This window comes from Oncorhynchus keta, chromosome 13 (genome assembly GCF_023373465.1).
Source record: "Oncorhynchus keta strain PuntledgeMale-10-30-2019 chromosome 13, Oket_V2, whole genome shotgun sequence".
NCBI lineage: Eukaryota > Metazoa > Chordata > Actinopteri > Salmoniformes > Salmonidae > Oncorhynchus > Oncorhynchus keta.
Window position 1 is genome coordinate 47,315,389 of NC_068433.1, and position 12,240 is coordinate 47,327,628.

Consider the following 12,240-nt stretch of genomic DNA (forward strand, 5'->3'; position numbering starts at 1 on the left):
TAGCATGTCTGACTATGTTTCGTGTGAGAACGCTTATTAATTATTATTTTATACCGTGTTTTTAATATAACAATAGTGTGTAACGTGTCAAAGCGCCGAACCATTGCGTTTTTAATCTCAGTGTGGTCCCCCTAGAATTGAAGAATAAAATGGCATGGTACGTTCCAACACGGACATCAACTGGGGAACAAATGCATTTTTTTGGGGGGGGGGGGGCAGAAGTTGTAGCTAACATGCTGAAAGGCGCGCGTAGGTATGGTTATGAATGAGCTACATGCTAGTTAAAATGTTGCGTTAATTGTTGAAATATTTTGTATTATATTGTCATCACTTTTAATCGCTAGTAGTGTGTTGTAGGCTGCTAGCGTTTGAGTAGTTTCCCTGGCTGACATTAGTTGTCTATCAGCTAACTAGCGTCGTGTTTGGACGTTAATAGCTAGTTAGCAAGCGCTGCTATATTGCAAGCTAGCTTTTGCAACAGTGGGGGGGCTGCTAGTTACATAGCATTTCACAATGTTACATTATCAGAGCATGTCCTGAAGCCAAGGCTACCACCTTTCTGGTGGTTACAAGGAAGATAGTTCGCGGCCGATAACTAGGTAGACTAAGTATTCTAGCTAGCTACAGTACTGACCGTTTGTGCACTGTTGAGCTAGCAATAGCCAGGGCATGCCTCATTGACCCTAACCTACTAACTATATTATAGTCTGTCTTCTATGTGTAGCATATATATTTGGATTGTTCATGCCTATCCAGACATATTTTAACTCCTGAGATACGGGGTTATCTGAAACATTTTAGAACGAAACAAGTCCCCCCGGAAGGTTGCAAGTTCAAACCCCAAAGCTGACAAGGTACAAGTCTGTCGTTCTGCCCCTGAACAGGCAGTTAACCCACTGTTCCTAGGCAGTCATTGAAAATAAGAATTTGTTCTTAACTCACTTGCCTAGTTAAATAAAGGTAAAACATTTTTTTTAGCTTGCCTGCTTAAAAGGGCAATTTGAAGTTACTACAGTAATTTGTAGACCTTTTTAAATATGTATGTATTTGTTACATACCCATTGACTATTGAATAATATAACTCGTCGGTGGCTCGTGAGCTTTGTTCAACTGTCCCCAATCAGAACCCACAATGTAAGCGTGTTTTTTATTCCTTTTGTTTGCAAATACTGTATAGCTTAAAAATCTGATTAATCCTATACTTTTACATTTAAGTCATTTAGCAGACGCTCTTATCCAGAGCGACTTACAAATTGGTGCATTCACCTTATGACATCCAGTGGAACAGCCACTTTACAATAGTGCATCTAAATCTTTTAAGGGGGGGGTGAGAAGGATTACTTTATCCTATCCTAGGTATTCCTTAAAGAGGTGGGGTTTCAGGTGTCTCCGGAAGGTGGTGATTGACTCCGCTGTCCTGGCGTCGTGAGGGAGTTTGTTCCACCATTGGGGGGCCAGAGCAGCGAACAGTTTTGACTGGGCTGAGCGGGAACTGTACTTCCTCAGTGGTAGGGAGGCGAGCAGGCCAGAGGTGGATGAACGCAGTGCCCTTGTTTGGGTGTAGGGTCTGATCAGAGCCTGGAGGTACTGAGGTGCCGTTCCCCTCACAGCTCTGTAGGCAAGCACCATGGTCTTGTAGCGGATGCGAGCTTCAACTGGAAGCCAGTGGAGAGAGCGGAGGAGCGGGGTGACGTGAGAGAACTTGGGAAGGTTGAACACCAGACGGGCTGCGGCGTTCTGGATGAGTTGTAGGGGTTTAATGGCACAGGCAGGGAGCCCAGCCAACAGCGAGTTGCAGTAATCCAGACGGGAGATGACAAGTGCCTGGATTAGGACCTGCGCCGCTTCCTGTGTGAGGCAGGGTCGTACTCTGCGGATGTTGTAGAGCATGAACCTACAGGAACGGGCCACCGCCTTGATGTTAGTTGAGAACGACAGGGTGTTGTCCAGGATCACGCCAAGGTTCTTAGCGCTCTGGGAGGAGGACACAATGGAGTTGTCAACCGTGATGGCGAGATCATGGAACGGGCAGTCCTTCCCCGGGAGGAAGAGCAGCTCCGTCTTGCCGAGGTTCAGCTTGAGGTGGTGATCCGTCATCCACACTGATATGTCTGCCAGACTTTTGATATAGATCAGGGGTAGTTAACCCTGTTATTGGATGGAGTGCCACAGATACTACAGGATTTTGTCCCAACTAGGCACCACACTGAGTTAGTTACTTAGTTAATTGATCAGTTCCCTGATTGCCTAAATTCAACACACCTGGTCTTCCAGGTCAGTTAAATCAAAAATATGAAGTGCCTGTGATATTCTAGGACCAAGGTTGCCTACCCCTGTCATAGATGGTCAGCACTTCCATCCATAGCTCATTTCTCAAGCCCCATCCCGCAGCTGTTTACCAAATCAGTGACAGTGTGGTCCACTCTGTAATTGTTTGAACTGCACATAGCCCCTTTAAGACTGCAATCAATGACACTTGAGACTGAATGATCCAGTGTAGTGAAATGGTCTTCTGTTGCCTTCACTTGGTGGATCCCCCTAGCTGTTAACCTTGAGTCCAATAGCCCAGTGGTTTTCAAACTGGGGGGTAGTGCATTGTCAGTTTTCTTCTTGTCATGTCAGTCATTGCATACCTATTTATAACTTATCAGAAATGTCCAGATCAACTAGCCCATGTCAGCTGATGTTTTTTTCCCCATAGATTTTGTTTGAGTCACTCAATTCACATGAATGCACATTAGTGCTTTAAAACAGCAACATTTTCTCTCTGCCAACAAGAGGGGTGAACAGTTTGTGTCATGAACAGTGCTTGTGCCTATAGAAATGGACGTGGTGCCTGCAGGGGGATGTTCCCCAATGCTGGAAGTGGGGTCTGAGTGAAAAGTTTTGGGAATGTACAGTTTGGGAACCTGCAGCCTACATGATGTCAGTACAACAGCAAGAATGATGTCCCATTATGTGATCACTGACAGCTGTCACCTATGACCTTTCACACAAAAAAAACTTCCATATAAACAACCTTCCCGACCCACATGTGCCGGAAGAAGGGTGTTTCACCGCACCCTTCCTAGAAAAGCCGGGCAGGTCTGTGTTTCTGGTATATCTCTCCTAGTCAAATTGTAGCAAGGGATCTATATGACTGGTTTTGCATTTAGGGAAGTTCTGATCTCATGGTTATCTTATTGTCACTCCCTACAGTGACTGCCACAGAAATTAAACAGGCACATTAACGTTTCGGCTATATGAATCCCCCTCAACGAGTTAGCCCAATACTGGAGAATGTAAGCTTTGGCTCACTTGAGTATGCATACGGAAGTATTATTTTTGGCTTTCAATACAGATGTACTGTTTCTGTATCAGGAAGTTAATATTAACCCCTCTTCAATCCTGATGCAGGTGGTAAAGTCAAACCAAAGAGTAAATACACTGGACATAAACATCACCAAAAATACATTCAGCATGGAGGACTCTGGTCGAGGAGCCAGCTACACAGTGCCCTGTGACGACTACGTCCATGTGGTGGAGTTCAGCCCCTTTGACAGTGGCTCCGCTGCCCTTCTGGCCTATGGAGGAAACCAGTATGTGGTGGTTGGCACCTGCCGCTTCCAGGTGAGTGGTAGCCTGCCAGATTCCTCTTCCTCATATCCTCTCCTAGCCTCCCTTCTCAAAATGAATCTGAAGAGAAGATCCTCCCAAGGTTCCTCTCTGAGGAGGCATGGATAGGGGACACAAGGAAATGAGAAACAGTCTGTGTTTTGGTGCCATGTGTGATGTAAACCACTGCTGTATGTGTGACGTTAACCACTGTTTGTGCAGGAGGAGGACATGGAGGTAGAGGGGATTGAATTCACCACACTGCGTGTTTTCCATCATGCGTTACGCGTGGATTGCCTCGCATGGAGCCCTGAGTCTCGGCTGGACAAGCTGCCCCAACTCATCAGGTAGCCTACCTTAAACCTTTTAGTTCTTACAGCTGTCTTCTGTCTTTACATCAGGGTGTATGGTCCCGGAGTGCTGCTGGTTGTTTCAGGCTTTCTTTCCAGCCCTGCAGTAAGTAACAGCTGATTCAGCTCATGTTGCAGACTGAAGACTTGGTCATTTGGACCAGCCACCGCTGTGGGTTGAAGCTGCACTACTGTTTTTTTTTTCATCTTTCCTACGTAAAATGTATTTATAAAGCCCCTTTTTATATCAGCAGATGTCACATAGTTCTTATACACAAACCCAGCCTAAAAGCCCAAAGAGCGAGCAAGCAAGCAAGAGAGGGCGAGAGGGACACTTAAGATCACACAGGACTCCAATCAGACAGGAGGAAAACGACAGATACGACAGACCCACCCTTGCCCCCCGGTAGGTAGACTATTGCAGCATATATATTAGGGACTGAGACTGAGGGGTCGGGGGACACTGTGGCCCTCTCCCATGATACCCCTGGACAGGGCCACACACTTTGCAAAAGCACAGCCTCCACACCACCAGAGGGATATCAACAGACCACGAGTATAGCCCGTGGAGATCTCCCCCATCACATGAGCCCGAGGGGGCGCAAGACCAGACAGGAAGATAACTTGAGTGGGTTGAGTCACTGATGTTGAGTATAGCGAAAAGAGCCTGGCAAGACGTGATGCACCCGTCCTACTGACGGCATCAGAGAGCACAAGCAAGTCACTTTCTCAGCCCCCGTAATAGGGTCAGTAGAGAGAATCCCGGTGGAGAGAGGGGAGCCAGCCAGGCAGAGACAGCAAGGGTGGTTCATCACTCCAATGCGTTGCTATTCACCTTTGCACCCCTGGTTCCAGACTACACTCAATCATAGGACCTACTGAAGAGATGAGAAATCAGTAAAGAATTAAAGGTTGAGACCATTTCTGCATCTCTCATATGGATCGGCAGACCATTCCATAAAAATGGAGCTCTGCCCTGCCTCCAGCTGTTTGCTTAGAAATTCTAGGAACAATGAGGCCTGCCTCTTGTGAACGTTGGGTACGTGTAGGTATGTACAGCTTGACCATCTACTTATCCCAGAGCCGTATATATTTATCTAACTATGTCTCTGGGTCATCCATCTACACCACCTCTGTGTCAGTCAGTGGTATGAAACCCTCAGTAGTCTTGGCCCAGCTGTATTCCTCATTCACCTACCGTATGAAGCTCAGTCATCATTCTAGTCTGTGGCCCATTGTAGCGGTGGAATACCAACCCAGTTTTTTCAGGTGTGATTTGATTAAAGTTTAACGTTATTACATAGAAAGCAAGGCTTTCCTCTTAATTGGAATGGTGGATGGGAATGCTGTAATCCCGCGGGTGATGTTTCCAAGTTTCTTTAATTGAAAGGGAAAGATAGCGATACTTCCTGGCCTTCCGTGGTTAAGTCTGCAGGGCCCTGGGGCCGGCGTGTGACGTGCGCACGTGTTATTACACTGATGGCTCCCCCGCTCAAGTTCCGTCCCTCCCCTAGTTTTGCATGTAGTTATGCCTTCCAGGAAAAGCACAGTGTTCTCACTGGCGTGCCTGGGGAAGGGGCCGGCGAGGGTGCTAGGAGGAGGAGGGGGTAGCGGGCTTACGCTGGGAGGATCCCAGATTCTACCAGGCCAGCCATGTGAGGTCCAGTCAGCAACCTCCCGGTAGATTCTGGGGAACTGTCAGGAACACTTCCCCAGCATCAATCAGCTCAGGGCCAAAACAGACCCAGTCATTAGTCAACCCTGTGACATTGACAACTCTTTGAAGATTGTCTCATGAAGAAATGTTCTCCCACTTGGCACTTGTTCTTTCATTGACAATATTCCTGCAGCGTAGGCTAAATCTCGATAGCCTAGTTCGTATTGCAAGACTGAAGTATGTATTGAATTAGAGGTTTGAGTTGAAAGAAGGGTGAAAAGCCCTCCACAATTCGCTAACTACTAGGCTATGTATCAGTTGTTGGTATACTCACCTGTACCAGTTGCTTGGGGGAATATTCTGGCTGTGTATCGTGACATGCCAAATCCGTCTGTTCCTGTGACTGCAAATGTGTGTGATGTGTTTTTCTTGTAAGTGAGTGTAATTGTAAGTAATTGCAGGCGCTGGTATATACTACAACTGATTAGAGGCAAAGTCGTCTCCCAGGCGTTAGCAATGCTCAAATGGCATGAGGAATCTTTGTTTTTCTCCATGTTTATCTTCGCACTTAGAATCTCCCTGGCAGTGTTTCCATTGATCCATGTCCAAGTCTTTACCACACACACACATCCAAAGGTGTCAGCCCACGCTGCAGTGCAGTCAGACACACGCATAGCCATGGACGTGTGCCTGGGTGCGTGTGCGTTCGCGTGTGCGTTCGCGTGTCTTATAGTAGGATGGGCTCTGTTTTGATGTTCTCTTTCTTTGTTTGTTTTTCTCTCCATCTTTCCCTCCAGATTTTGCACTGCTGCAGCAGACAGAAAAGTGAGGCTGTTGACTTCTGATCTTCAGAATCAACATGAAGTCAAGGTAGAGTACTGGAGCCCCTGCCCTCACGACTAGATCCCACTGGAACTATTGCACCTGTCAGTTCAGTTGGCTTCTGGTTTCTTTAAATCAAGCAGTTTGTATATAGCACACTGACAGTAGGCACTTAGTGAATGGCTTTTTATTTTAGTCTAATCAAGAACCCAGCACATAAGGAGCCAGGGAACTGTCTTACAGGCTCGCACCAAATGCAGTGTTTTGTTAATTGTATCTTCTGTGGTGATGTCTGTGTGGTTGTCTAGGTGATGGAGGGTCACACCAGCTACATCAACCACTTAGTGTTTGAACCCACGGAGGGGAAACAAATCGCTTCGGTCAGTGATGACCATACATGCAGGTCAGTCCGAACCTCCTCCCGGTCTCATTCAGCAAGAATAATATGAGTGTGTCTTCCCCCAGCTCTTGGATCTGTGTTCTGTTCTCTGTTAATGGTGCAGAAAGTCCTGACTGTTTCCAAAATGAAACCCAATGCTTATCACAACACACGCCGGTGTTGCCGTGCGGAATCACACCGCTGCTTCTCCAGCTTTTCAAAGTAATTGGTTAAATATGTAAATCCAATTAGCTGCAGTACTGGTGGAGGTTGTTCCCCTCCTTAGGGTTGACTCTTAACAAGGTCCCCCAATGTGGCCTATCAATCAGTAGCCAGGTAGTGGAGCAAGGAAGGAAAGAGTGTACGTCGTTAGCCAAAGGTGTAACCATGGGGTAACCTGGCACAGGAGGTTGGTGGTACCTTAATTGGGGAGAACGAACTTGTGGTAATGACTGGAACGGAATCAGTGGAATGGTATCAAATACATGGTTACCCGGTGTTTGCTATTCCATTAGCTCTGTTCCGGCCATTATTATGAGCTGTTCTCCCCTCAGCAGCCTCCACTGAACCTGAGGGTCCTCCTGTTACCTTAGTAACTAGGGTTGTAGCTAGGGTCCAGACAGGGCGAAAGCCTGGCCCAAATCCTACTTCCTCTTTGCCCCTGCCCACACAATGTGAGCTCTTATCGTTTGACCAGTGATTGATGGGGGAGAACGTTTAATCAAGTTTGCAGCTTAGAAATGAATGACTGGCCCCTATTTTTCTCTCCGCTAGAGCCTGAAAGAGCACGTCTCTCATATCCATCTTTAAACCCAAAGCTCCCTGGATGAGAAACACACCTGAAACATCTGCTTTCTATTCATAAACTCATAATTTCAGGAGCCTGGAGCTCACGGTTACACTTCCAGTCATCAAATACAGGCCATGGTTGAATTATCTCCTCAATCTCCTTCCGCCTTGCTTAAATGCTCTAAAGTGTTGGTTAGGATGAGGGCTGTGGGGAGAGAGCGGCCTCAGCTCGGGCTGGTGATGAAGCTCTGCTACTGCGAGAAACATCAGCGAACAGTTCTCCCTCAGCCTCCCTCTATAATGGTCTGGCCAGAGAAAACGGGTACGCTTGCTCGGCTCCATCTGCAGAAAGATTTAAATTCTGTCACGTTGAAAAAATCTAGGACGCAGGAGGAAGAGTAAGGTGGAACTAGGGAAAGATCAAGTTAACAGGAGAGGGGCCTTCCAGGCAGCCCACAGAAACCGAGACCCCTGATAGGGTGAGAGAAAAGAACAGTGGACCGTCTTCTCTACTTGGCAGGTTGCACTACCATAACTCTGCTGTGCTCTTTGTCAGCACTGTCCTTTCCTTCGTGGGAACTTTACTCCAGCCGGAGTAGCCACCTGTAGCAGCTAGAAGGTCGAAGCCTCCCACGGAGGTCAGAGTGTCTGCCAGAGGTCCCAACCTCTCTGGGCTCGGCTCCCATTGTCTGTTAGCTTCCATTTGGATTTGCAGTAGGTATGTTTCTGTTGTGTGAGATGGATTCCTCAGTTCAGCCAGCTCTAGTTTCATGTTGACATGGATCAGCAGAATACAGCTTACTCAAGGGGCTTGAACAGAGACACCTGCTGCAACTATTTGTGCGGGATCTCAACTATTTGTTTTGTGTATGATCTACTCTGTGTCATCCTTTTGGGAAGTATTTCTGAGGCGTTATTGCAATAGTTTGAGACTTTCTCCCCCCCCTCTAGCCCATCAGTCAAGTTATCTGTCAGTTAGTATGTCCATGTCCACTCTACAACATTCCGGTCTTTCATCTCCTCTTTTCTTCTCATGTTCTCACACTTTCTTTTTGCTCTGTTCTAGGGGATCCCATCATCAACTCTAGCGAGAGGAGCAAACTGATCCAATAAAAATGACAAATGGCCGAGATAATTATTTCAACAGTCCAAATGTCTGTTAAAGAACGTGTTATTGTTCAAGACACTTGAGCAGGTCTGATCAAGATGGATGTTGGTGTGGTTTCGGGGAGGGGAGGACGGCGTGCTGTGCACCTCTGCCTGGACTCCCCTGTGAGGCTCTGAGGCGGGATTACTGTTTTGTCTTTCTCAACCCTCGTTCTAGCCGAGTGTCGCCAAAGTTATTTACCCTGCACACTCATAATTTAGTTCACACGGTGCACACTACGTTTCCCATTTCCTCCGCTCATTTGGAAAACGTTGACCGAAATGAAAAAGCGTGGCTGCTGTTTCTCACTCACATCTACACAGACTTCAAACGCAGTCTCGCCTTTCAACTCTATTGTACATGAAGCCCAGTGATATTGCTTGATGTCACGTCAGCTGTAGTGTAATGCAATTACACATCTCTTTGTCAGTGGTGGTCTCAGTCTTGTTTCTTGCCCCCTTTCACCTTGTTCAGCAAGGATTACATTTAAACAAATGTATATATCATTTTTAAATCATAATCTTTCCCCATTTGAAGGGCAAAGTGGTGGACCACAACTTGGCCGGATGCGGCGTAGCGTGCGATTGAACTGTGCTTGGCGTGTGGTCTGAGAAGAGAGGGTTTATGCTTGTTTGTCTGCGGTGGTCTGAGGTTTCCAACCTTGCTCATGCTCTATGGAGGAGGGTCTGCACCTCACTCTACACAGGGCCATTCTGACTTCCTTGTCGAGTCAAGAAGCAAAAGCTCTCATGGAGAAACGTGAGGGTGTTTTATCCCCTGCAGGGAAGACACAGGAAAAGTTTGTTTACTGAGGTTATCATCTGGGGTGGGGCATAATCATATCCTCTCCTCTACTGCAGACATCTCTCCAACATGTTTGACATTTAGATGGGCTTTGGGCCTTTTATTAGATGTCTTCTGCATGACCTCATCAGTCAGCGCATTCACATCGCTCCCAACCATAGTCCTTTAAAATGTTTAAACCGCTTGCATGTTTATTCCTCCCTGGTTCAGGGGAATGTTTTGTTAGATTCGAGGCCTTGTGTTCGCTGAGGAGGGCTCTCCGATGTGGTTGAAGAGTAGATCCTGGTCTTGGGAGCAGCCTGTCCTCTCCAAGTGATTTATTACATCCGTGCGCACGTTTGCCTTGTGTCCTCGGCTTTCTCGCTCGTCAGCGCATGGCCCCGCCCTCCTGTCTTCACAGCTCAAGAGGGAGATTACAACCAAGATCCCTTTTTCCCTGAAAGAAGGGTGGTACTAGTGAGGCTCTGTGTCCGCATCTCTTGGACAACTGACAGAAGTTAGATAAATTACACACAGGCATTACGTGCTTTCAGAAAAACACTGGCATCACTACAGGCCTGGTGTGCGCTACTTACTCGTTAGAGTACATTCCGAAGAGCGTCTCAGACGCCTGGGGAAAGGTGGGTTTGGATGGAGGCTTGTAACTTTGCTTTTTTGACATGGATCCTGTGAGACAAAAACATCCAGCCAGCCATGATGTCTTTGTTATTTTTGATATTTTTAGCTGCCATTAGCGTGTGTAATCCTTTGTTTTGTGTACTGTCGGCACCAAGGCATCTGCCTGCGCTGTGCTGCACGTCATCGCCTCTGCCCTCCCCACACGGGGTGGCTGGACTCCGGAAGCTATTTTTTAGCACTGCCGCGCATCCAACTCCAGTACAGCTAATTGAGTGCCTATTAATCTTGTTTTTTGGATTTGATCATTTGTCATTTTTGACAGGACCTGTTTTCAGACCCAGTTGTTTTTGAATCGCAGACTTCCTGTCTCAGGTTGTTTTCTAAACGGGTAGTTGAGGACAGGAGAATCATTTTCTTACGGTCCTTAAACAGTTCATTTCCCCTGAGCACAACCCCTCTCTGACCATCCTGTAGTGTCCAGCTAGTGCCCTTTCATGTTGATGGCCTCTTGTCCCCACAGGGTGTGGGACCTGGAGGGGAATGAAACCACTACATTTAGACTACGCTCTCCTGGTGTCAGTGTGTGCTGGCATCCTGAAGATGCCTTCAAGGTACGTTCAGTAAGAGTGCTCTCCAGTTTCATAATGACGGTTTAAATACTTAGTGCGAGTGAAAAGAGCTTGTGATACTAAACCTTTGTCCTCTGTATAGCTGATGGTGGCCGAGAAAAAAGGGACGATACGGTTCTATGACCTGGTTACCCAGCAGGCCATTCTTTCTCTGGATTGCGGCCAGTCGCCACTCATGTCGGCCGACTGGTGCCTCACCAACACCATCAAGGTGGGCGCGGTGACTGGCAGCGACTGGGTCATCTGGGATATTACCCGCTCCAGGTGAGTGTCTGGACAGATGCTTGTGACCGACTGGGTTTGAACCCAGACAAGGTTACCCATCACCTCCGTTACATGCTGTGTAAAACTACTGTATGAAGACATGGGATTTGTTAATGGTTATTTGTCTGTTCATAGTTACCCACAAGAGAAGAGGCCTGCCCATGTAGAACGAGCAGGAAACTTCAGGTAACTGCTTTGTCCATGCTTCCAAAGTCCTTGCTATCTGGTATCCTTGGGATGTCCCTCCCCCATTGAAATTATATTATATGGTTAAGGTAACGGTTATGGTTAGGGTAGGGATGTCCCAAGGATCCTGAATGCTTCCAATTCCTCTGACCTTCAGAGTATTGTGATGCATGTTGTGGTAGTCCGGCTGATACCGCTGCTGCCGACGACGTCCATGATAATGGTGATGGCAATTACTGTAACCACGGGTGTCATGTCTTCCAGGTGGTCTCGGGTCAATGAGAATCTCTTCTCCACAACAGGATGTCCAGGCAAGATCAGCAGTCAGTTACTAGTGCATCACCTTGGTCACCCGCAGGTCAGTGAGCTGTGTGTTTGCCTGTTTGCATAGACACAGTGTGTCGATTTCTGAGTAATAAAAGTGTGGGAATAATGTTCAGTAAGAGTGTTGGAAATGAGGATAACGTAACATGCGCCCTGAACTTGGTTTCTTATGTTTATATGGTGGGGTTGCAGCCCGTGATGATTGGATCAGCCACGGTGGGGGCGGGTCTAAGCTGGCACAGGTCCCTCCCACTCTGTGTCATTGGCGGTGACCGAAAGCTCTCTTTTTGGATGACAGAAATGTAATGCAGTCACTCCCTATGGACATACGGGAGGCAATGCAAATGTACATTGAAACTGTTTGACATGAGGTGTGGTTGGATATTTCTATTTTCATAATTTTTCAATAAAGTATTTCATTTTCCATGTTTTTGTTTGTTTTGACTTCTGAACTTAGTTTACACATCCTGGACTTTTGATGTTTATTTTAGAGTCCGACAACTGACCGCCCAGACAAACAGACACACTGTCATACCCAGACAAACAGAAGGGTGGAACTTGGCTTCTGTGAAAAGCGGGGCTGGTTCTGTCTTTCTCAGAAGCTTTGTATCAGTGCTCGTTTGTTATGATGTTCTGCCAAGCACCTCAGGGTGAGCTGCAGGTCACAGGAATGTGTG

General features: G+C 47.1%; 1 protein-coding gene across 5 annotated transcripts; it reads left to right on the top strand.

The window, feature by feature from the left end:
• The first annotated feature begins 3 nt into the window (after window positions 1-3).
• On the top strand, window positions 4-11,989 carry LOC118392474 (nucleoporin Nup37-like). Of its 5 annotated transcripts, none has more exons than XM_035784488.2 (10): window positions 4-157; window positions 3,397-3,609; window positions 3,817-3,941; window positions 6,399-6,471; window positions 6,732-6,826; window positions 10,681-10,771; window positions 10,872-11,053; window positions 11,189-11,239; window positions 11,504-11,597; window positions 11,756-11,989. In XM_035784488.2, exons 1-10 carry the CDS (start codon window positions 155-157, stop codon window positions 11,867-11,869), a joined length of 1,041 nt encoding a protein of 346 aa, XP_035640381.1. In that variant the 5' UTR covers window positions 4-154; the 3' UTR covers window positions 11,870-11,989. The 5 variants fall into 5 exon arrangements, with proteins under 5 accessions (XP_035640381.1, XP_035640382.1, XP_035640383.1 ...); XM_035784489.2 differs by lacking the exon at window positions 4-157 and adding an exon at window positions 181-253; XM_035784490.2 differs by lacking the exon at window positions 4-157 and adding an exon at window positions 802-854.
• The last annotated feature ends 251 nt before the right edge of the window (window positions 11,990-12,240 follow it).